Source organism: Amblyraja radiata, chromosome 26 (genome assembly GCF_010909765.2).
Source record: "Amblyraja radiata isolate CabotCenter1 chromosome 26, sAmbRad1.1.pri, whole genome shotgun sequence".
Classification (NCBI taxonomy): Eukaryota; Metazoa; Chordata; class Chondrichthyes; order Rajiformes; family Rajidae; genus Amblyraja; species Amblyraja radiata.
This window is the reverse complement of record NC_045981.1, coordinates 16,827,998-16,849,964: the sequence shown is the minus strand read 5'-3', so window position 1 is coordinate 16,849,964 and position 21,967 is coordinate 16,827,998. Positions and strand designations below refer to the sequence as shown.

The 21,967-nt window shown below is 43.6% G+C and overlaps 1 protein-coding gene across 3 annotated transcripts in view; it reads right to left on the bottom strand.

Annotated features, from left to right (window-relative positions):
* Positions 1 to 21,967, bottom strand: part of LOC116987968 (WD repeat domain phosphoinositide-interacting protein 1-like) — an 82,291-nt gene that overhangs the window by 12,807 nt on the left and 47,517 nt on the right. For 2 of the 3 annotated variants that reach the window (XR_004415838.1, XM_033044330.1), the window contains exons 8-12: positions 21,330 to 21,437; positions 15,550 to 15,714; positions 13,135 to 13,242; positions 9,881 to 10,002; positions 7,579 to 7,679 (exon numbers count right to left, since the gene is read on the bottom strand). Coding sequence is in view for 2 of the 3 variants with exons in the window: in XM_033044330.1 (XP_032900221.1) it covers positions 7,579 to 7,679; positions 9,881 to 10,002; positions 13,135 to 13,242; positions 15,550 to 15,714; positions 21,330 to 21,437 (604 nt within the window). In the remaining variant the exon portion in view is untranslated. The remainder of the gene's footprint in view (positions 1 to 7,578; positions 7,680 to 9,880; positions 10,003 to 13,134; positions 13,243 to 15,549; positions 15,715 to 21,329; positions 21,438 to 21,967) is intronic. The other variant, XM_033044329.1, reaches the window with a different exon arrangement.

Below are 21,967 nucleotides of genomic sequence, written 5' to 3'. Positions count from 1 at the left end.
AACTCTCTTCGTTTGTTCGTTTGTTTGCAGTCATTTCCTGTCAGTCATATCTCCTCCAAAACCCAACACGGTAATGGAGAAATTTTTACATATTCCGGTAGAGATTTTCCTCGTGAATTTAAAAATCTCTTCATTTGAAAATTTGGTTAATGATTTCCCCAATTTTTAATTAAAATTCATCACCAAATCTGACAATCTTTTCAAATCAAACCGCTTCTGACGTCACAATGCCTTTGCTCGTGCCCCAGCCCCCCCCGCCTCTGTGTTGAAGCCCGTCAACACATGATCAAGTCGTCCAGCGCGTCAACAACATGGCGGCCGTTGCACTCCGCTCCGCCCACAACCCACCACACAACCCAGGTATTAAGAATGACTGAGTCTGAAGAAGGGTTTCGGCCCGAAACGTCGCCTATTTCCTTCGCTCCATAGATGCTGCTGCACCCGCTGAGTTCCTCCAGCAATTTTGTGTACCTATTAAGAATGACTTTACAGGTATTAAACCAGATGGAGGCCCTCCGCTGCTTTTTAACAGTCCTCAGAGCACTGCGGGCCTCGCTCTGGTCAACGACGCGGGCAGCCTACCTTGGGCCCTGCGTTTGTTCCGAAGTGAGTCTCGAGCCTTCTCTTTTCAAACCGGCGAACTTCCCCGCGCGCGCTGCCTCGTGTAACGGCTGCGGGCGGCGCAAGGCCGTGGTCTGGGCCCAGGCCGGTTCCTGACCCACAGTTCCGGAGTCCGCGCTGCCCGCTGTCACTGCGTCGGGCACCGGCTGCTCCAACTCCAACGTTACGGTAACGATGCAGCAAGCATCCGCCAGTTCTCCTGTCAGAGGGGGATGGAGAGGGGGGAGGAGAAGGGCAGGGAGATGGGGAGGGCCACTCTCTTCCCCCTTCCCCCCTCCTCTCTCTCCCTCCTCTCCCCCCCCGCCCACTGGATTGAACCGAATATCACCCACGTGATGACATCGCTCACCCGAGAACCCGAGCCCGTCCGTCCCTAGCTATCCACCCCACCCACAACCCAGAAGCCCCCCCCCCCCGCCCGCTGCATTGAACCGAACATCACCCGAGTGATGACGTCGGAAAGATCGGCATTTCTTTTCGAGAACTTTCTTCACAGCCCCGCGCTGCCTGCTGGGAATGCTATTAACACGCGGTTTCCTTTCACCAACCATCCATTCTAACTTTGTTTCTCAACAACGAAGTGTGGATTCCCACAGCTCTTACTATACAGTACGATTGCACTGCCGGTTTTCTGCTTTTGTTTAATTTACATTAGACAAGTGAGTTTTTAAAATTTGTTTTTTGGATTTCTTTCTTTATTTCGATTTACACCATTTTGAACAGGTAATTGCTTTTCTGTTTTAAAACTTTGCGGTTATTTGATCCGCTGATATAGACGTTATAATTTTCTTTAATTTACATTAGACAAGTAATTTTTTTAAATCCTTTTTTTTTTTTAATCCGCATTTTTAAAATTTCTCTCTTTATTTCGATTTACTGCATTTTTAACAGTTTTAAGAGTTCTCCGTTATTTGCTCCGCAAAATTAACACACCTTTTCCCCTGTTTTCTTTTAAATTCTCTTTTTTTTTTCAATGGACTCCATTACTCCATTTTGAACAGGTAATTGCTTTTCTTAAATCTTCGCGGTTATTTTCTTGGCCGATTTCCACAGCCTTTTTTTTCCATTTTAATCTCTATTTCAATGTAAAAGGATCCAATGAATAAAATTAAATATAATGTCAAGTGGGGTGGTTAGTTTGAGTGTATGTGGGGGGGGGATGGGTAGTTAGTGTGTGTGTGGCGCCGCAGGCCCTCCCCCCCGCAACCGCGCGTTGAGGGAACGGGACCCAACGGGTCCCCCTTGGTCTAGTATCTAATATAATCCATATAGCACAGACATCTTTATGAATGATTGTTCTGAAATTGAGCAGATTATTCTTCGATGGTGAACATATTTGGCTGCCTGACAAACTGAGTTACTCATATCTAAATCTTCATCCATTGGGAGTTTCTGCTGTCTAATTTAATTGGACCCAATTTAAATTTTTGATATATTATGATGTGATATTACAGATAGTTAAAAATAATTTGAATGTAGAAATAATACTACAGGTATCTAAAATTATTCTTGTTTTTCATAATTTTTCATCATATTAATTATTGTTAATTAAATGTAAAACTGGGATTAGAAATACCATACAGCTATTTTTAAGTGACTTGGAGGGGATTTTTCTTTGGAGGAATCAAACACAGGAAAGAATTGGATTAGGAGTGGGACATGGGTTGTGGATATAGCCAATTTGTGGAAATCCAATATTTCTTCACAACAAAGACAGGACATGGAGCAACTATTCGGAAAAGTTTAGCCCACAGGTAAGATGGAAGGCATTGATTTTTATTCTCCTCTATTCTGATATTCTCCAAGGACCCTTTGCTCATCCACTCGGCCCAATAACCATCCATTTACTGTTTGTATCCTTGTCTTTCCGCATCTCTCTCTCAATGAATTTGTGACTGGGGTGAGCAGAGGCCCTGGATTGAGCTGTAGCCCAGAAAATGAAAGCAGATTGTTGAGCCGAAGAACAGAGGTAGTTGCAGAGGCAGGTAGTCTACAAGTTTTGTAGATGAGCAGAAGCATTCTAAAGTCAAAATGTTGGACAGAAACTCTGTGCAAATTGGGACCACGGAATTTATATTTTAGAAAGGAGCCAGTGTTATACGCTTGTGTGTATCTTTGTTATTCGAAGAATTTAAAAAACCTGTGAATGAGCCATAATTTTGCTCAGATGAATTTTGCTCGTTGTTCATAAGATCATAAGTGATCGGAGTAGAATTAGGCCATCGGCCCATCAAGTCTACTCCATCATTCAATCATGGCTGACCTATCTCTTCCTCCTAACCCTATTCTCCTGCCTTCTCAAAATAACCTCTGACACCTGTACTAATCAAGAATTTATCTATCTCTGCCTTAAATATTTGGCCTCCATAGCCTTCTGGCAAATAAACCCACAGATTCACCATTGTAAAACATTTCCACAAGGACATTATTCCTGAAGAGATTTGTTCCAATCTCCCTCATTCTCAAGCACTGAGCAGACATCAATGTGCTTCCATAATGATCACCAAAGGATGTTCTTCAGTACATTCATGACAAGTAGCAAAAGCTTCAATCACAGCTGTTGCCATTTCTTCTGGCCTCTGCTCAGCTAAGATAATATGGCTGAATGCCAAATAGCCACACTACTCCCTCACTCCTCCAAATACTTTCTCTGACACCTAAGCAAAGTGTTTTGAATATCTTACATCTGCAGTGTCAGCAGTCACTTCACAATTGTTAAGGAACCAAAGATACAATGTTGACAAACCATCTACTGAACATCAGAGTTATCAATGTGATAAGAGGAGAAGAAAAGTTTTATTATATAAAACATCAACAAAATTAAAAGTCTGAAGAAGGGTCTCGACCCCCAATTGTCACCCATTCCTTTTCTCCAGAGATGTTGCCTGTCCCGCTGAGTTACTCCAGCATTGTGTGTCTGTCTTCGGTTTAAACCAGCAACTGCAGTTCCTTCCTACACATTAAGATATTTGTTTACTATCACAAAGGGTACAGATAGCGAGGATTTAAATGAAAGGTTAAGAAGAAAAGTAAACATGGTTTTTTTTCCACTCAAGGGGTAATAAAACTACAGAATTAGAAGAGAATAGTTTAACTAGGGAGGTCATCTTTTCTTTATTTATCCCAATTATGTTAGGATAGAGTTCTTCCTGTCACTCTATTCCATAAAAACATCTGTATAAATAGATGCTAAATGATTTTGACAAGTTGTATGCGTCATATTATAACCCACAGAGGATTGTATTCAAAGGAATCGCAGCTGAATCAATATTACTGTAGCTGAATAAAGTTGAAATTATTCAATGTTAGTCCAAGTGTGTTATTAGATTAATAGAGTGAAACAGGAAGCAAAGTGTTGCTTCCATCGACTCCAATTGTAAGCATAAATAGTCTAATTCTGACAAAATGTCAGATTCTCAAAATTGCTATTGGATCTTCTGCTTGTCACTCAGCGAGCTAAATGGGAGGTTCACGCCCCATACATCTGCTGCATCCATGTACAATTAGATCTCTATATTTCACCACAGAGACCATCTAGAGCACAGTGACCAACATTCAATGAGGAATCTAATAAAGAAACATTGCCTGAAGAAAAGCTGAAAAGTCAACCTTACTGTTGGCAAACATAAACAGCTGATAAACATTTCCAATCTGAAGCTACCTTGGGGCTACTGACTAGAATGGAGCCATCCTCCCACTGAAACATGGCTGCCCGCCAGCCACAACAACCGAGACTGCAAATCTGACCTTGTCAGCTGCTGATTCTTGTCTACGGCTGTGAGCATCAAAACATAGACTGCGTTCACAAAGCTCATAAAAGGTGCTGATGTTCAACTGTAAATTGATGGAATAGGCAGAAAAGCCAGTAAATGAAGATCCTTAAATATATATATATATATATTAACAAAATGTTTTAGTTTATTTCCTGACTACCTCTCCATCAATCACTGGAAATATCCCGAGTTAATTCTGCTACCACCATCATCTATTGCAACAAGTGATGGCTCCCACTGATTTTTGCCGGAAGCTTGCGTCCTTTTTAGGATGGACGATGACAGCGATGTCAACATTTGAAACATGGAAGATGGACACGAAAGAAGAAGTGACTGTACTGCATTATCATTACTATCACCGTAAAGCCTATTTTGCGTAGTAATGACTAATCAATGGTCAACAAGTTGATGAACCACAAAAGTTCATGTGATGTGGATAAAAGCTCAAGAAATTATCTGGTAGAAAAATGCAGAATACAAGCAGCACACGCTTGATTGAGAAAGCACCAGCATTGTGATCACTGGCACAATTACCACGTGTGCACACTTTTTAATGCTGTAAAGGTAAAACAATAACATTGTTACTGTCAGGTGCGATTGTCACTATAAGGGGCACAAGAGGAGGATAGAAAGTTTGTAGCAGGGCCTTCAAACACATTTTTAAAAGTTGAAATTCGGTTTTTAAATGTAGGCACTATAGCACTTAATGCATTTGCAAATTTAAAATCCAGGAAGGAAAATTGTGCCAATTATTTCTGAACACGAAGGTTAAAATGACACATCGTTGTGACTAATCTGGGATAGGGATTTTTGTCTGTACTGTGACATGATGGGCAGAGAAAACATCCCGCTTTTAATGCCGCTCGTCACCTTGCCCTTCTCCTGAGGCTCTACACATAGATGACCACTTTGGCTTCTGAGGGGCACTATTCTCTCTCTAATTACCACTGATATATACATAAAATCTCTTTGGATTCTCCTTAATCTTATGTGACAGAGCTCTCATTCCCCTTTTGGCCCTCCTGATATCCTTCTTACGTTCCTCAATATACCTATACTCCTCCAGGGGTACCCTTGATCCCAGCTGCCAATACCCGAGCCAGGTCTAGGGAGCTGGGATTGGGAGTGGGGTCAGTGGGTTGAGAGTTGAGTTATATGTTGAATTGGCTCAGCAGATCAATAGATGAGAGGGGGGAAAGGGGAATGTAAGCACTGTGAACTTGGAGAAGGATGGGGATTTGTTTGTAATCCTGAGGCATGCGAGGAGTGGGAAGGTTAATAAGAAGCAGTAAGGACCTTATTAAAGATAGCACAACTGAGGTGCGCTTCCAGAACCGTCCTTGACCCATCTCTTTAAATGGTGGTTGGTTCTGAATGAGCAGGCTTTGGACAGTGCGGCTGTTCAGTTGAGAGAACTGACTTTAGTTTAAGGATACTGCGCGGAAACAGGCCCTTTTATTCACTAAGTCCACGCCGACCAGCGATCCCTGCACACAACACTATCCTACACACACTAGGGACAATCTCCAATTTTACCAAGCCTGCTAGCTTACAATCCTGTATGTCTTTGGAATGAGGGAGGAAGTCAGAGCTCCCGAAGAAAACCCCACACAAGTCATGCGGTGAACGTACAAGCTCTGTACAGACAGCACTCGTAGTCAGGATCGAACCCGGGACTCTGGCACTGTAAGGCAGCAACTCAACCATTGCGCCACCGCACCGCTGCCTGCGTGAAGGCTTGGGATTGAAACTACTTTATGCAACTTCTCACCCTTTCAATTACATTTTACCTCCTATAAACTAACAGAATCACACCAATGAAACTAACAATTGTTACATTTCTAGAGTTTTATAATCCTAGTTTATATCCTAAATATTTACAAGTGTTCCTCCTTCAATAAAAGACTCCGGCGATAATTGAAAGAACTACCTGAATATTTGGAGCCAAGATGAAAAGTTATTGCAACAAGTGGCCCAAGACTTGTTGAGTAAAATGTACAAACAAGGAACTGTAGATGCTGGTTTACAAATAAAGACACAAAGTGCTGCAGTAACTCAGTGGGTCAGGCAGCATCTCTGGTGGACATGGAAACATGTTCTATCCATGTCCTCCAGTGATGTGGCCTGACCTGCTGAGTTGTTCGACCACTTTGTTTACTTGTTGCATCAAATTACTTTTTCTTCGAATAGCTAAAATGATTGTCTATATCACCTATAGAAAGTTGTTTCTATCTTTCCCATTTCTTACTAAATACAATAAAGTACGTTTGAACCATCGGGTGCATTGCAGGTGTGAGATGAAGTATGATGCTGGTGGTGACGACCGGCTCATCTCCCTTCTCACTCAGTACAGATCCATCTCCTATTTTCTCGATCTCATTGGGACTTCTCTGCCGATCGCCGGGTTGAATTTGCTGGCTGCGGCCGGGGCTCTGGAACTCCAGCCTGCCCGCAACCGGCAGATCTGTTTCCATAGCCGATTTCCTGGGCCGATCAGCGGGTCGAATTTACCCCCTGCGGCCGAAGCTCTGGAACTCCGGCCCGCCCAGAGATGGTAGGTCCGCTCCCATAGCCGAATTCCGCGGCCGACTCTGCGAGTCAGTATCTCGGACCCCCAAGGCCATGACCACTGTTAGTCCGGCAAAACAGATAATCTAGAAAGGCTCTGGAACCAAGGATGTCGGGAAATCCGTGGTGAACCTGTACTCCGCTGTGCCTGGTTGCTGCAAACATTAATCCAATTGCAAGAGTTCCAACGCAAAGCCATGATTCCTACTTTAGTGATCTGGCAACAACGTTCACTGTTCTCTACATTTCCTGCACTATTTGTAAACGTACCAGAAATCCAAGTGCTAACAATGCTTCTCATTACCGAGATTTTATCTCCCACCCACCCACCCAAGCGAGGTGCAGTTATAGCAAAAAAAGCCTTTATTCTTTATCCCACACTATGCATACTAAAAGAAACATTAATAAAGGAAGCATAACAATTTAAGCAAAAACTACTTGACACTTTGGATCCCGTACTACATTCTTTAAAGTGTTAATCCTAACGACAGGTCAGTTTCACTGTCGAATCAAGCTGTGTTTGCTACTGGAGTGCTTTCTTCACGGTTTCAGATTTACACTTGCCCATGTGAGTGACAAAGCGTTGGCTCAGGCTTTAGTTATTCTGTATGCTCACAGGAGGGAACTCAGTCTCATCATCCAGATGCAATGTTCCAGCAGCAAACTCATGCTCAGGAATGATCTCGCCACGCAGGGCACCACCTTCTTCGGAATATCCTGGAGGAACAGATTAAACATCAGTGTGTCACGTGCACCCCATATCTGAGGAAAGATGTGCTGCCGTCGAGAGAGGGTCTTGAGAAGGTCACGAGAATGACCCCGGGGATGATTGGGTTAACCTATGAGGAATTGGCTCGGGGCCTGTACTCGCATATCTTATTGAAACCAACCGAATAATGAAAGACCTAGATAGAATGGATGTGGAGAGGACGTTTCCAGTGGTAGGAGACCACGACCGGAGGGCACACTCAGAATAAAATGACAAATCAAATGATTTTGATTAGTACGGGTGTCTGGGGTTATGGGGAGAAGGCAGGAAAATGGGGCTTGGAGGGAGATATAGATCAGCCATGATTGAATGGCAGAGTAGACTTGATGGGCCGAATGGCCTAATTCAGCTCCTATAATTTTTGACCTTATGATGTACCCTTAGAATGGACAGGGGGGGGGGAAATTTCTTTAGCCAGAGGGTGGTGAATCTGTGGAACTCATTGCAACAGACGGCTGTGGAGGCCAATTCATTGGGTAGTTTTAAAGTGGAGATTGATGGCTCTTGATCAGTAAGGGTGTCAAAGATTATGGGGAGAAGGCAGGAGAATGGGGTTAAGCGGGAAAAATAGATCAGTCATGATCGAATGGCAGAGCAGACTTGATGGGCCGAATGGCGTATTTCTGCTCCTGCCTTGTGATTGCATTGTACTGTAAATATCAGAGAGCTTATCTGTTCATAAAATTAAAAACTCAAAATACTTATCTGATCAGGTAGCATCCGTGAAGAGAGAACCAAAGGTAACATTCAGGTCAATAACTATTCATTACTTTTAGACGTTAGAGAAAAAGCGAGGAAACAGATCCTTCAGCCTCCCCAGTTCCCACCGACCAGCGATCGCCCCGTGTGCTAGCACTATCCTACACACTAAGGACAATTTATAATTGTACCGAAGCCAATTAACCTACAAACCTATACGCTTTTGGAGTGTGGGAGGAAACCGGAGCACCCAGAGAAAACCTACACGGTCACAGGGAGAGCGTCCAAACTCCTTACAGACAGCACCTGTCGCTGGGATCAAACCCGGGCCTCCCACACCAAAGACGTACAGGTTGGTAGGTGAATTTGGCTCCTGTAAAAATTGTTAATTGTCCCATTGTTTCAACAATGACTTGTGTTTGCTCAAGGAACGGCACCTCATCTTCTCGACACTTTACATACTTCTAAACTCAACATGAATTCAACAATTTCAGATATTCAGACTTTCCTCCTAAATCTAAACCTAAGTCTAAATCTCATCTGAAGAAAGGTCACCAATCTGCAACATTAAGACTGTTTCTCTCTAATCACAGATGTTACCCGAGCTGTTGACTGTTTCCAACATTCTCTGCTATTTCAGATTTCCAACAACTGCATTTTTTAGTTGTGGAAACAAGGAACTGCAGATGCTGGTTTATACCAAAAATAGACATAACGTGCTGGAGTAACTCAGCGGATCAGGCAGCATCTCTGAAGAAAAAGGATGGTGAGATATCATGTTGGGACCCTTCTTCAGACGCTTCTGAAGAGGGGTCCCGACCCAAAACGTCACCCATCCTTTTTATCCAGAGGTGCTGCCTGACCCCTGAGTTACTCCAGCACTTTGTGTTTATCTTTTTTCTCCACTCTGGCTTTTTTCTCCACTCCACTACTTACTTTTCCTACGGGTGGATCAGCTGGGAACAAGAAGCCTTCACCACCTTCTAGTTGCGGTCACACCATTTTGTGCCATTGAGTCTCTGCCCAACCACTCCCAGTTCTTGGACTTTTCAACATGTTTGACTTTTCCCCAAATCAGACGAAAGGACATTGACCTGAAACGCCACCTCTCATTTTCCCTCCGCAGATGCTGCCTGGCCCAATTAACATATCTTGCTTGTTCTGTTTTTACCCCAGATATTCAGTATCTGGAAGTTTTTTTCCCCTCTTAGCTTGCCTTTTGTTATCATTTGGAATTATTCTGCGTGGTCTGAACTCCAGAGAATTCCCTGCACGCTACAAGGTATAGCATCAGAGATCTGTGTGCGCCAGTGTGCTTCTTATACAGCACCGTTGTGCAATGCATGATGCAGCTGGTAGAACTCCCTGGACTCTTTCCTACTTAGCACGTCAACAAAATAATCAGGTCACGCAATGAGGATCAACACAAATGGGTAGGTTAAGTGGATACCTGATGCTGTTGATGCTGAAGGCATTGAACTGGTTTTGGCAACAGTTGCTGCATATGTTGGAGAGATGGAAGGCGCCAGGTCAGATTTATCAGAACCACAGCTGTCATCTTCATTGTGTAGCCTAAACCACAACAAAAAAACATTGAATATTGAGCATCTTTGCTTTAGACTTTTAGACATTAGAGATCTAGAGCGGAAACGGGCCCCTTGGCCCACCAAGTCTGCGCTGACCAGCTCACCCCGTACACTAGCGCTATCCTACACACTAGGGACAATGTACAATTTTACCGAAGCAAATTAACCTCTAAACCTGTATGTCCAAACTTTCGAGTGTGGTAATAAACCCGGAGAAAACCCACGCGGTCACAGGGAGAACATACAAACTCTGGAAGACATCACCAGTAGTCAGGATCGAACTCGGCTCTCTGGCACCGTAGGACCAGCAACTCTACCACTGATCCTCCGTGCCACTCCGAGATGTTATATTTTCTATAGTGCTGATGAATGTTGGTGCTGCATAGGAAACAGATTTCTGGAACAGATCTAGAGGCAGTACAGTTGGCACAGCTGGTAGAGATGCTGCCTCACTGCGCCAAAGACCCGGGTTCAATTGTAACCTTGGGTGCAGTTTGTGTGGAGTTTGCACGTAGTCCCTGTGACCGCACGGCGTTCCTCCGGAAGCTCTGATTTCCTCCCACATCCTAAAGGTGCTCGCCTTTGTAGTTTAATTGGCCTCTGTAATTAACCTAATGTGTAGAGACTTGGTGAGAAAGTGGGATAACAAATAACTAGTGCGAACGAGTGACCAATGGTTGGCATGGATTCCATGGACGGAAAGTGCAATTCACTGCAAAATTGTTTACTCACGCCTTTCCAGAAAAATAGATTTAAATTGACACCCAACTTAGCTGTTAGGGACTTATTTTATTCTTTAATGTTCTACTGAAATGCATACATTTTGGATATTTAAAAAAAAAATAAACGATTTATTAATTGCTATTTGTCTTTTGGAGTGAGCATTCTTACTAACTTATTTATTGCAAAACAGAAAGAGGCCAGTTGGCCCATTGGATTCGTATTGGTTCCCAAATCAGCAGTCCCATTCCCCTTAATATCCCATCACTTTTCAACAAATTCTCTCTCACAACCATCAACTTTCCTTTGGTCACTTCCACATCAAGGAGTAGTCAATTAACCTACCAACATGCTTTTGGGATATGGGACGAAAATTAAGCTCTCGGTGGAAATCCAAGCAGTCAATAGGAAAATGTGCAAACACCACGACATCCAAGTTCGTAAGTTCTAGGAGCGTAATTAGGCCATTCGGCCCATCAACTCTACTCCGCCATTCAATTATGGCTAATCAATCTTTTCCTCTCAACCCCATCTCCTGCCATCTCCCTATAACCCCCAACACCCTTACTAATCAATAATCCATCAAACTCTGCCTTAAAAAATATCAATTGACTTGGCCTCCACATCCATCCGTGGTAATGAATTCCACAGATTCACCACCCTCTGATTAAAGAAATTCCTCCCCAATTCTGATCCAAATCAAACTCAGATCCATGGAAGTGTGAAGCAGTGGCACTAACTGCTACACAAATTCCGAGTCAGAAGTGAGCCAACTAACCCTGCAAGTAATAGCTCTAATTTGTCTCTGGATATTGATTTGTCATTCACTGAGGTTTTCAAGTTAATATAAATGAACAAATGTTGGCTTAATGGTAGTATTCCGATTCCGAGGAAGAAGAGTTAGGTCTGAGACCGGTTTCAGAGAGCCAGGGTTAGAGGACTTGTGCATTGGTCTGGAATATCGGCTGCAGACCAGTGGGATACTTGGCGTTCAAGGTAAAGTTTAGATGGAAAATGAGCTGTTTAGACCTGGCAGTCCATCTAGCAAAAATAACCCCAAGAAATATATTTAAATTATGCTCCAGGGTAGAACACAACAGACAGATCTACTACCTGTTGACTGACATTACTGATTAGAGATTGACTCAAATAAGTCATTTTGTGCATTAAGCTCTACTGCAGTGAAATATTGAGTAAAGACATTATGTTCCCATTGATGAGGGCATTGGATTATAACTATGAGCACCATTCTAAAAATATCACAAATAAACAATATACCTGTCTCTAAAGCCAGCCATTAATTAGATAGTGGCGGCATAGAGAAGTTCTGGTGTTTACTTACAAATGTCTGCCTTTATAGTATTAACAGTGCCCTCCATAATGTTTGTGACAAAGTCCCATCATTTATTTATTTGCCTCTGTACTCCACAATTTGAGACATGTGGTTAAAGTGCACATTGTCGGGTTTTAATAAAGGCCATTTTTATACCATGAATCACAGACTTCAAGCAGTCATTGCGTGCAAAGGATATACAACAAAATACTAAGTATGACTACTTTCATTTACATGACATTGCTGTGTCCCAAACATTATGGTGCCCTGAAGTGGGCGGACTATGTATAAACACAGTTGTAATTTCTACATGGTGAAACCAAAATATATAAAAATGGCCTTTATTAAAATCTGACTGTGCACTTTAGCCACATGTGATTTTTTTTTTCTATTACAAATCTCAAATTGTGGAGTACAGAGGCAAATAAATAAATGATGGGTCTTTGTCCCAAACATTATGGGGGGCATTGTTAATACTGTAAAGGCAGACATTTGTAAGTAAACACCAGACTTCTCTATGCCGCCACTATCAAAATAATGAACTATCCTTCAGCTTATTTACTCATTCAGTTTGGGAGTGTCAGACTATTGAAAGCACACAAGATTCTGAGCTACATAGACAGTGTGTGAGCAAGGATGGAATACTCAGACTTTACCTCAGACAGCAGGACCTATGTCCCCGAGTTGTGAGAACAAGAACTACATTTAGCCTACGCTGTGAATGTGGAGACTTAGTAGAATGGTGCCCCATCTGCACTAGACCCACCTACCTGCCACCTTTCCTACCCATCTATCTGCCCCAATCCCTTTTAAATGTTTCTACCTCAACTACCTCCTCTGGCAGCTCATTCCATATACCCACAGCCCACTGTGTGGAAAAAGTTGCCCCTCAGATTCTTATTAAATCTTTCCCTTCTCACGTGATACGTGATACCCGTTTAGATTTATTTTTTGGAAAACTGATCGCAGATTGCAGGCAGTGTTTAGTAGTTAGACTCGTCAGGCATTCTGCAGCCTGTCTATGGACTTCTAAAAGTTGGTCTATTACATGGAACAAACCCTCACCTATGTTTCTTCATTAGAATGCACTCTCCACCATCATGAGGGTCCAAGTTATAAATGTAGAGGAATCCATCTGAGGCAGCAACAAGCAGTCGAGGTAACTTCTGAATTCTGTTGAGCAAAGCATTACATTCATAAATAATAAATATCCTTACAAATGTATGCTTATTAATATCCTAATATCCTTTGGCATATAGTGACCACCAGGCCAATGTAGACAACCTACGTAAGTTTGCTCTACTTTCAAATACCGTATTTCCCAGCAATGAAGATGCACCTGCGTCAAAGACGCACCCCCATTTTGAGTTGCTAAATTTTGGAAAAAGGCTGGCGGGACACGCTCAAAAAAATAAAAATAAAAATAAACAAAGTAACAATTTGCCCAAGGCTTCCAGATCTCCTCCATTCTGAATGACTGAATGGGTTGGGGGTGGATGGTGATACCAGGGGGAGAGATGGTGGGGAAAAACGGGAGCACACCGGGGCATGTTGAATCAGTGTGATCTTATTGAATGACAATACTAGCTCAAGGGACCAATTGGGGGGAAGAGTTATTTGCACAGTGTGTGGGGAGTCTGGCCCAGGTCAGCACGGGCAGGAGCGTTGAGAAGGAGGGCGTCGGGGATCATGTCAGCAACTCACTCACTCGCTGCTGCCGTGCCGCTCCTGGCGCGGAGCCACTGCATTGTGGCCGGGGAGGGAAATAGCTCGGGTGGCTGCGAGCGGCCGTCGGGTTCTTGGTTCTTCTTGGCCGGGATTGGTCAGCGGAACTGGCCTCCACTTCAGCGCCTACTGCCGGCCCGCTCACCTCCGGCAGTGCTCTCCGTCTGAACACCTCTCTCCTGTCAGCCGCTTCCCGCAAATCCTTAAATTCCAACTGCCGCCGGGAGCAGGACATGGCTTCACTTGCTGCGCTGGGTGACACTGCATGGCATTCACTGCCCGGTCCGTGTCCTTCAATGTAGACCGGACAGTGAGGGGACCAGCTCAAGAGCAAAGATCATAGAGCGGAGCGGGTCAGTGGGCGATGGATAACAGGACAGTGGGCGGTCGAGTTTACTCCTGTGTAAGCGCGATCCAAGGGACCAATTGAGGTTACTCGCACTGACACAGGAGTAAGCTCCATCTCTTCCCTTCTTTGTTCTCCCACTGTCGGGTGCCTCGAGCCTTCTGTTGACTGGGCGATCTTGGCTCCCGTAGTCGGCGGCAGTCGGACCTTCCTCGTCGGGGCGATCAAGCTCCTGCATCGGTGGGGAATCTCAGCTCCCCCACGTCGGGCGATCTGACTCCGGGTCGGGGCTGGACGATCTTTCTGCATCATTGGAGTTCTCGGCTTCGGTCTCTACCCGAAACTGTGAGTTTCTTGATGGTGAAATCCGCAGGCCGCTGTTGGAGCGTCGATCTCAGGCAAGGGATCGGCTCCGATGGTAAGTCCACACGCTTAAAGTGGGGCTTAAATTCAGTCCTGACCAAGACCCCCAGCTCCACGATGTTAGGTTGCAGAGCGACTGGAGATACGATCCCGAAAACAATCGCATCTCCACCACCCCCCACATAAAACAAACCAGAGAACATTAACACAAACTTTTAATTTTCTGTTAAAACACACTAAAAATAACAAAAAGACAAAAACAGACCGTCGGCGAGGCTGCTGATGTCAGCGCCCCCTGGTGGTGTGCTTTAACCGCATGTGATTTTTTTTCTATTACAATTCTCAAATTGTGGAGTAAATAAATAAATGTTGGGTCTTTGCCCCAAGTATTATGGAGAGCACTATAGATCAGCCATGATTGAATGGTGGAATAGATATGATGGGCTGAATGGCCTAATTCAGCTCCTATAACGTTTGAACTGAAAGGCCTAGAAGTTAAACTAGCAGGTTGGGAACTACTACTATTTCTTAGCAGAATGAATAATGTCCAAGGTGGCATGATTAGAGGTGCATTTAACACATATATTTTCACAAAAGAATACATCCGTATCTGTGTCTGGTAGAATGTCAAATAAAATGATCCTGCTAAACACTTGACCCTAGGATTGATGAAACCACATGGAGTAAATATCTTGGCCATAAAATGTGCATAAGTTGCAGCCACAGTTGCTGCCGAGAACGAATGGGGGACTCTACACAGGGGGAGGGGGGGAGTACGCGGAGAGTGCAGGGTGACCTAGCGGGGGAACACTTGTTGCCACATGCAGCGGAAGGGGAAGATAGGTTTGTTCAGTGAACTTTTGTAACTTTGTCGCCGCCAGTAACCTGGCGACACTTGTTTACTGCCCAGGTGATGTCTGCCGTATGCAAACCAAAGGATTTCACTGTACGAGGCACATGACAATAATGTATAATTGAATCAGGAACTACGAGTTCAGCAGGTAGCGATCTATTTACTGTAACTATGCACCTGTCATGCTACTCACATGGTAAGAGTGCAGATGCTTCTTTGTCCAGAGAAATTGAGACGTACTGTGGCGAATGCTCGATCCTGGTTTATGATATCCGACATCTGGGTAGGGAGGTAGTTGGTGGCTGCCATAAACATCTTCCCCATATATCCACTCCATGATGGAGACTCATCCTGGGGCCTGGTTCAAATTAACATTGCAATTCAGGGATCAGTGACTTAGCATTATGTGATGTGTGTAACCTGAGTAATACTTTTCAACTGAATACAAAACAATATTTTTTATATGCAAAATTATGAGTGGGGTAGATCAGTTAGAAAATATACAATTTTCTGCCTTGGTACGGATGTCTAAAACAAGAGGGTATGGATGCATGGGGAGAAGTAGGCATCTGTGGGGTCTTTTTTTTCCGCATAGGGAGTGGTTGGAATGCACTGCCTGAGTGAGTAATGGAGGTACGTTCTCTCAGCAATGAATAGCTAGACAGACCCGGGGTGGAAGATTGCAACCTTCACGTGGTCCGCCATGTTTCGACTAATGCAATCAACTCGACGTGCACAAACGGAAGATCAAATAGAACAAGTTGTCCAACAACTTTAGGCTGTGCATGCCACACGAAAGAAGAAGAAGAAGCTTGACAGACCCCAGGATCACCAGGCAAATGTGGGTAAATGGGACATAAATAAGTACAATGGTCAACATGGACATAATCGGCCGAATGGCCTGTATATGTGCTATATGACTTGGAGTCATACAGCGTGGAAGCAGGTCCTACATCCCAACTTTCCCACACTGACCACCATGTTCCAGCTAAACTAGTCCCACCTGCCAGCATTTGGCCCTTATCCTTCTAAACATGTCCTATCCTTGTACCTGCCTAATTGTTTCTTGAACGTTGCGATATGATAAGATGAATCTATTTCAGTGATTGCAACAGACCAACATAATTGGCAAAATAGCAATGAGTTTAATACAATTTGGCATTTTCAACATAGTAGGTAATGAAATTATAAAGAGTACGTCAACTCGTGTATCTATAAAGCTTATTGTCAAGCAAAGGGATTAACTGTTCATTTTCTCGTGTCTCCTTTTTTTCCTGATTTTGCAAACTTTAATCACAATCATATCATCAAAAGCTAAATGGCAGCGCTGAGCAGAGGAAGGCGGTTAAACATAGGCCAGTGTATTTAACACAATGAGAACAGTGGAGCTATTCAATGATTCCGTCCAATCTGTGCTCATTTTGAAGCAGGGGTTTCAAACTTTGATGATTTTGAGTCAGCAGTCCAACAGTGTTGTTAGAGAGTTGCCAGGCAACCATCTGATAAACAGATGTTCATATTTCCTCTGAGTTCAGAGTTTACCCGTGTTGCTTCACTTTCCCTGATATTCTCTTTGCCGCCCGCCACAGGGATATGTTCAGCCACGAAGCCAAATGTTATTTGTGCTGTTCGTCTCGACATTCACAATACAGGCAGCACGGTGGCACACCGGTAGAGTAGCTGCCTTACGGTGCCAGAGATTCGGGTTTGATCCTGACTACGGGTGCTTGTCTGTACTGAGTTTGTACGTTTTCCCTGTGACCTGCGTGGGTTTTCTCCGGGATCTCCAGTTTCCACCCACACTCCAAAGATGTACGGGTTTGTAGGCAATTTGGCTTGGTAAATTGCCCCAAGTGTGTGGGTATCGCTGGTCGCCGCGGACTCGGTGGGCTGTAAGGCCTGTTTCTGTGCTGTATCTCTAAACTAAACTACTGTGCACTTCATATTAAAGATTCAGCACTGTTACAGGATGGGTTAGTCCATTTTATTGATATTGGCCCAGGTTTTACATGTGCAGCACTCATGATGAAATGATGTGTCATGTGGTGTCTCTAAGTGGTGGAAAAATGCACTGCAGCAAAAATTGGTCCAGAACTTTGCTCAAGGAAACACCAACTCATATTGTAAACACTGCTGATTTGAGATGAAGAACATCTACGATTTTATTTGGAATCTCAGATGCTGCACACAGGGTGGAGGCTGTGGTTCGGCAAACATCAATAATTCCCACTGCTACTTGGAAGCTTATATAGTTGGGTTATTCTTCCACATTTATCCTAATTAAAACAAAAAAAATGTATCCTTCAGCTATGTTGGGGATCCATGGTGGGAATGGGGAGGTAGATGAGGGGCAAGGGACGAGGAGGAATTTTAAGCCCCCAAAATGGATGTGGTCTTAAAACATTGGAAACTTCAAACCTCAAACCCACCCATGAATGGTATTTGAAGTAGCAGGCTGTTTATCGATGATTGCTGCCCTCCTCACCACACCTGTAATTAGTCCTTTCGCATCCCCTACAGCCACCTTTCCGATTCCTCCTCCCTGTGTGATCCTGGTTGTGCTCTCCAACATTCCACCTTCATATTCAACCCAACCTTTCCGCTCTCCCCATCGCTCCATCCCACACAATCTCAGGTCTCCACCTTCCTTACTCCTCTGCTCACAGGCTGGCCCGATGCCAGAGGCAAATGGAGATAAAACTTGCTAATCAGGTTGTGCTGCTTAATGCGGGACAACCCAAAGCCATTCTTTGGAAGAAACCCATTCTTCCTGCATTGTTAAAATCAAATGTTTCACCACACAAATGTTTTTCCACAGTTTGAAGAAGGGTCTCGACCCGAAACGTCACCTATTCCTTCGCTCCATAGATGCTGCCTCATCCGCTGAGTTTCTCCAGCATTTTTGTCCACACAACCTCATCTCCCCCTGTGAATTTGAGGTCCCATGGCCCTTTAACCACACAGAAGTGTGCAGAGGAACATTATTAGAATTTTATGGCTGGAAAGGAGCTTCAGTTATGTAGAGATACTGGAAAAGTAAGACTTCTTTTCCGTGGAGTAAAGTTGGTTGTGAAAGATCTAATCGTGTTCAAAGTTTTAATGCCAAAAAATTGGATCACTAATTGCCACGCGTTTGTTTGTTTCACAAGAGTATTATTAGCAAAGGAAAATGTTGGATTTAATTTTCTTTAGAAATATAGAGGAAACAGGCCCTTCGGCCCAGTGAGTCCACGCCAACCACACTCACCCGCGTACGAGTTATATCCTACACACGAGGGATAATTTTACAGAAGCCAATTAATCAACAAACCCGCAGGTCTTTGAAATATGGGAGGAAACCAGAGCACTCAGAGAAAACCTACAAAGTCACAGGGGGATCATACAAACTCTCAACTACAGCACCCAATGTCTGGATCGAACTAGAGTCTCTGGCACAGTAAGGCAGCACCAGTACTGCTGCGCCACTGTGCCGCCCTTAAGCACAGCCGTTACTGCAAGTTTAAAACACCAATGCATAGAGAAGCCCACAGATGTCCAATGGCGTCTAATGGTCTGGATTGAGGTATAATTTCAATGCACGCATAGTTCACTTATCAAGCCTGCTTCTTTGTTGTTTAAGGTGGACTTTCCTGTTCATTGCATTATTTGGAACCCGACTCAAGTAGATCCACCAAGTACAGTTCAGTTTAGTTTATTGTCACGTGTACCAAGGTACAGTGAAAAGCTTTTTGTTGCGTGCTAACCAGTCATTGCCTGTTGCTCAGGTTCTCCATTGAATGTCCTAGACACAACTTACTGGTAGTTGTGAGCTGCACTACCCACCCAACCTGCAGTTCTTGCCAAACCACTTGCTACCCAACTCAACTTACCAATCGGTTACATGACAGACCAAAGACCATACCTGCCCTGTTTCTATAGATGCTGGTACACCTTCATTCCCCCACTATCCACTTGACTGTTCATACAACCAGGACGTCTGTTTTAATTTCTGCCTTCGGCAGTAGTAGAGCAGAGAACAGAAAAGCATTTTGGTGTTCGGTCTTTCCTTATACAACACCTTGGCCATTGTCACTAAATCCTATCATTGTTCTGCAATCCATCGTTGACATTCTGAGACACAATGCTATTCACTTTGTATAGGAAGTAACTGCAGATGCTGATTTATACTGAAGATACACATAAAATACAGGAGTAACTCAGCGGGACAGGCAGCATCTCTGGAGAGAAGGATTGGTGGCGTTTCGGGTCGAGACCCTTCTTCAGTCTTTGCATTCACTTTGTATTATTAAAATATTTTTTATTGTGATGATGGAGGATCATTGATAGGAGGGTAGGTAAACAAAATGCACGGATTCAGGATATTTGGTGTTAAAACCAGGTCAGGAAATGAAGTAGCAAGTTATTATATCTGAAAATGAGGTGGAGAGGTTTAATTACAGCTCACAAAACAAATAGGACATTATTTGCATAGAAAATAGCAGGGCGTAAAGTAGGACAATGCACATGAAGCTAATTTGATAGAACTTTCGAACAGGCAGAACTGGTTCAGTAGGCCATGTGGTTTGCTTCTTTGTGGTATGAATCACTCCACTGAAGGTTAGGGTTTATGATGATTCATTTTCAGGTATCTCGCCCAAGTAATTTGCAGTATGGAAATTGAGGCTTTGTTGACTTTATGAACATTGATCCAACATGGACAAACCATTTCCATTCTGCGACCACACCCACTTAGTTTTGTTTAGTTTAGTTTAGAAATACAAGCCCATCGGCCCACCAGGTCCGCGCCAACCAGCGATCCCCACACATTAATACCCCACAATTTTACATTATACCAAGCCAATTGACCTAAAAACCTTTATGTCTTTGGCGTGTGGGAGGAAACTGAAGACCTCGGAGAACGTACAAACTCAGCACAGATAAGCGCCCATAGTCACGATCAAACTTGGGTCTCTGATGCTGTAAGGCAGTAGCTCTACCACTGCGCCACCATGCCGCCCGACCACACCCATTGTCAACAGTTGTGTACGATCAACTGAAGTATGGTAGCAATTAAATAACGGTCATTGATGTGGTGGAGACGTATCTCCAGTCACATATGGAAACATCATTGGATCAGTAGCAATGTAAAGAGAGCAGCAATTGTTGACAAAGGTGGTCGGTCACCTTCTGATGTCTGGTGGGCTGATCTGGATCAGATTTACCTCACCCACACATTGTCACTGTTGGGAAAGATATTAAACATAAATATTCGGCACTTAAACCTTTATTCCCACATATTTTAGTTTAGAGATACAGCGCGGAAACAGGCCCTTCGGCCCACTGAGTCCGCTCCAAACAGCGATCGCCGTACACTAACGCTAGGGACAATTTACATTTATACCAAGCCAATTTACCTACAAACCTGTATGTCTTTGGAGTGTGGGAGGAAACCGGAGCACCCGGAGAATAGCCACGCAGGTCATGGGGAGCATGTACAAACTCCATACAGATAGCACCCGCAGTCAAGATCGAACCCGGTTGTAAAGCAACAATTCTACTGCTGTGCAACCATGCTGCCCTGCTCAATATGTTCAAAGGCCAAATAACTCAGACTTAGATAGAGCTTCCAAAGATTCATTTTTGCTTGATCTTCCTATTAAGCTAGCGTCACATTAATTCCCTGAATGCAGCAATTTCTCGGTTCAAATTGGCCAGATACCCAGACGGAATATTTACGTAGTCTGATAAAATCGATTTTATACCAAGATTGTGAGATGGGAAATGTTACTCAAATTTCCCGTCATGGTATAAGCAAGATGACGAAGGAATGAATAAGTCAAGTGGAAAATATCTGACCTGATGCAGTGCAGCTTTTGCTGAAAGAATAACATGTTAGCAGTCTGCACTTAACCCTCTCTGGTTTGAAAAAAAACAACTTTTATGACCGAATGTCTATTGCAGTTTTAGTAGGGATGTTTTAAGAGACTACTGTACCTTTGGCTGGGCTGTTCAAGCTTGAAGATATGAATCGTTTCAGTATTACTCGATGCTGACAAGAACTGGGAATCTTTGCTGAATGCCAGCGAGCCAATATTTACATACCTATTGTCGAAAAATTATAACACATGTAAAATATAACAAATATTAAAGCTTAATATAAAGATAAAATGCCTGGAATTGGTGGCGAGTGAAATTATTTACCCTTATCCACACGCTATCCCGCCAGCCTCATTAAAAAAAAGCATAAAACCCACATATGAAATGCATCAAAAAAAAAAGTTGCTTCCAAAATTCTTGCATCCAAAAAAAAATGAAGGCACAATATGTAGGAAGGAACTGCAGATGCTGATTTACACTGAAGATGGACACAAAATGCTGGAGTAACTCAGCGGGTCAGGCAGCATCACTGGAGAAAAGGAATAGGTGGCGTTTCTGGTCTGAAGAAGGGTCTCGACCCAAAATGTCACCTATTCCTTTTCTCCAGAGATGCTGACCCTCTGAGAACCTCCAGCATTTGGTGTCTACCTTCAGTTTAAACCAGCATCTGCAGTTCCTTCCTAAACATTGAAATATTTGTTTCCTACCACATAGGGCACAGATAGCAAGGATTTAAGTTAAAGGTTAAGAAGAAA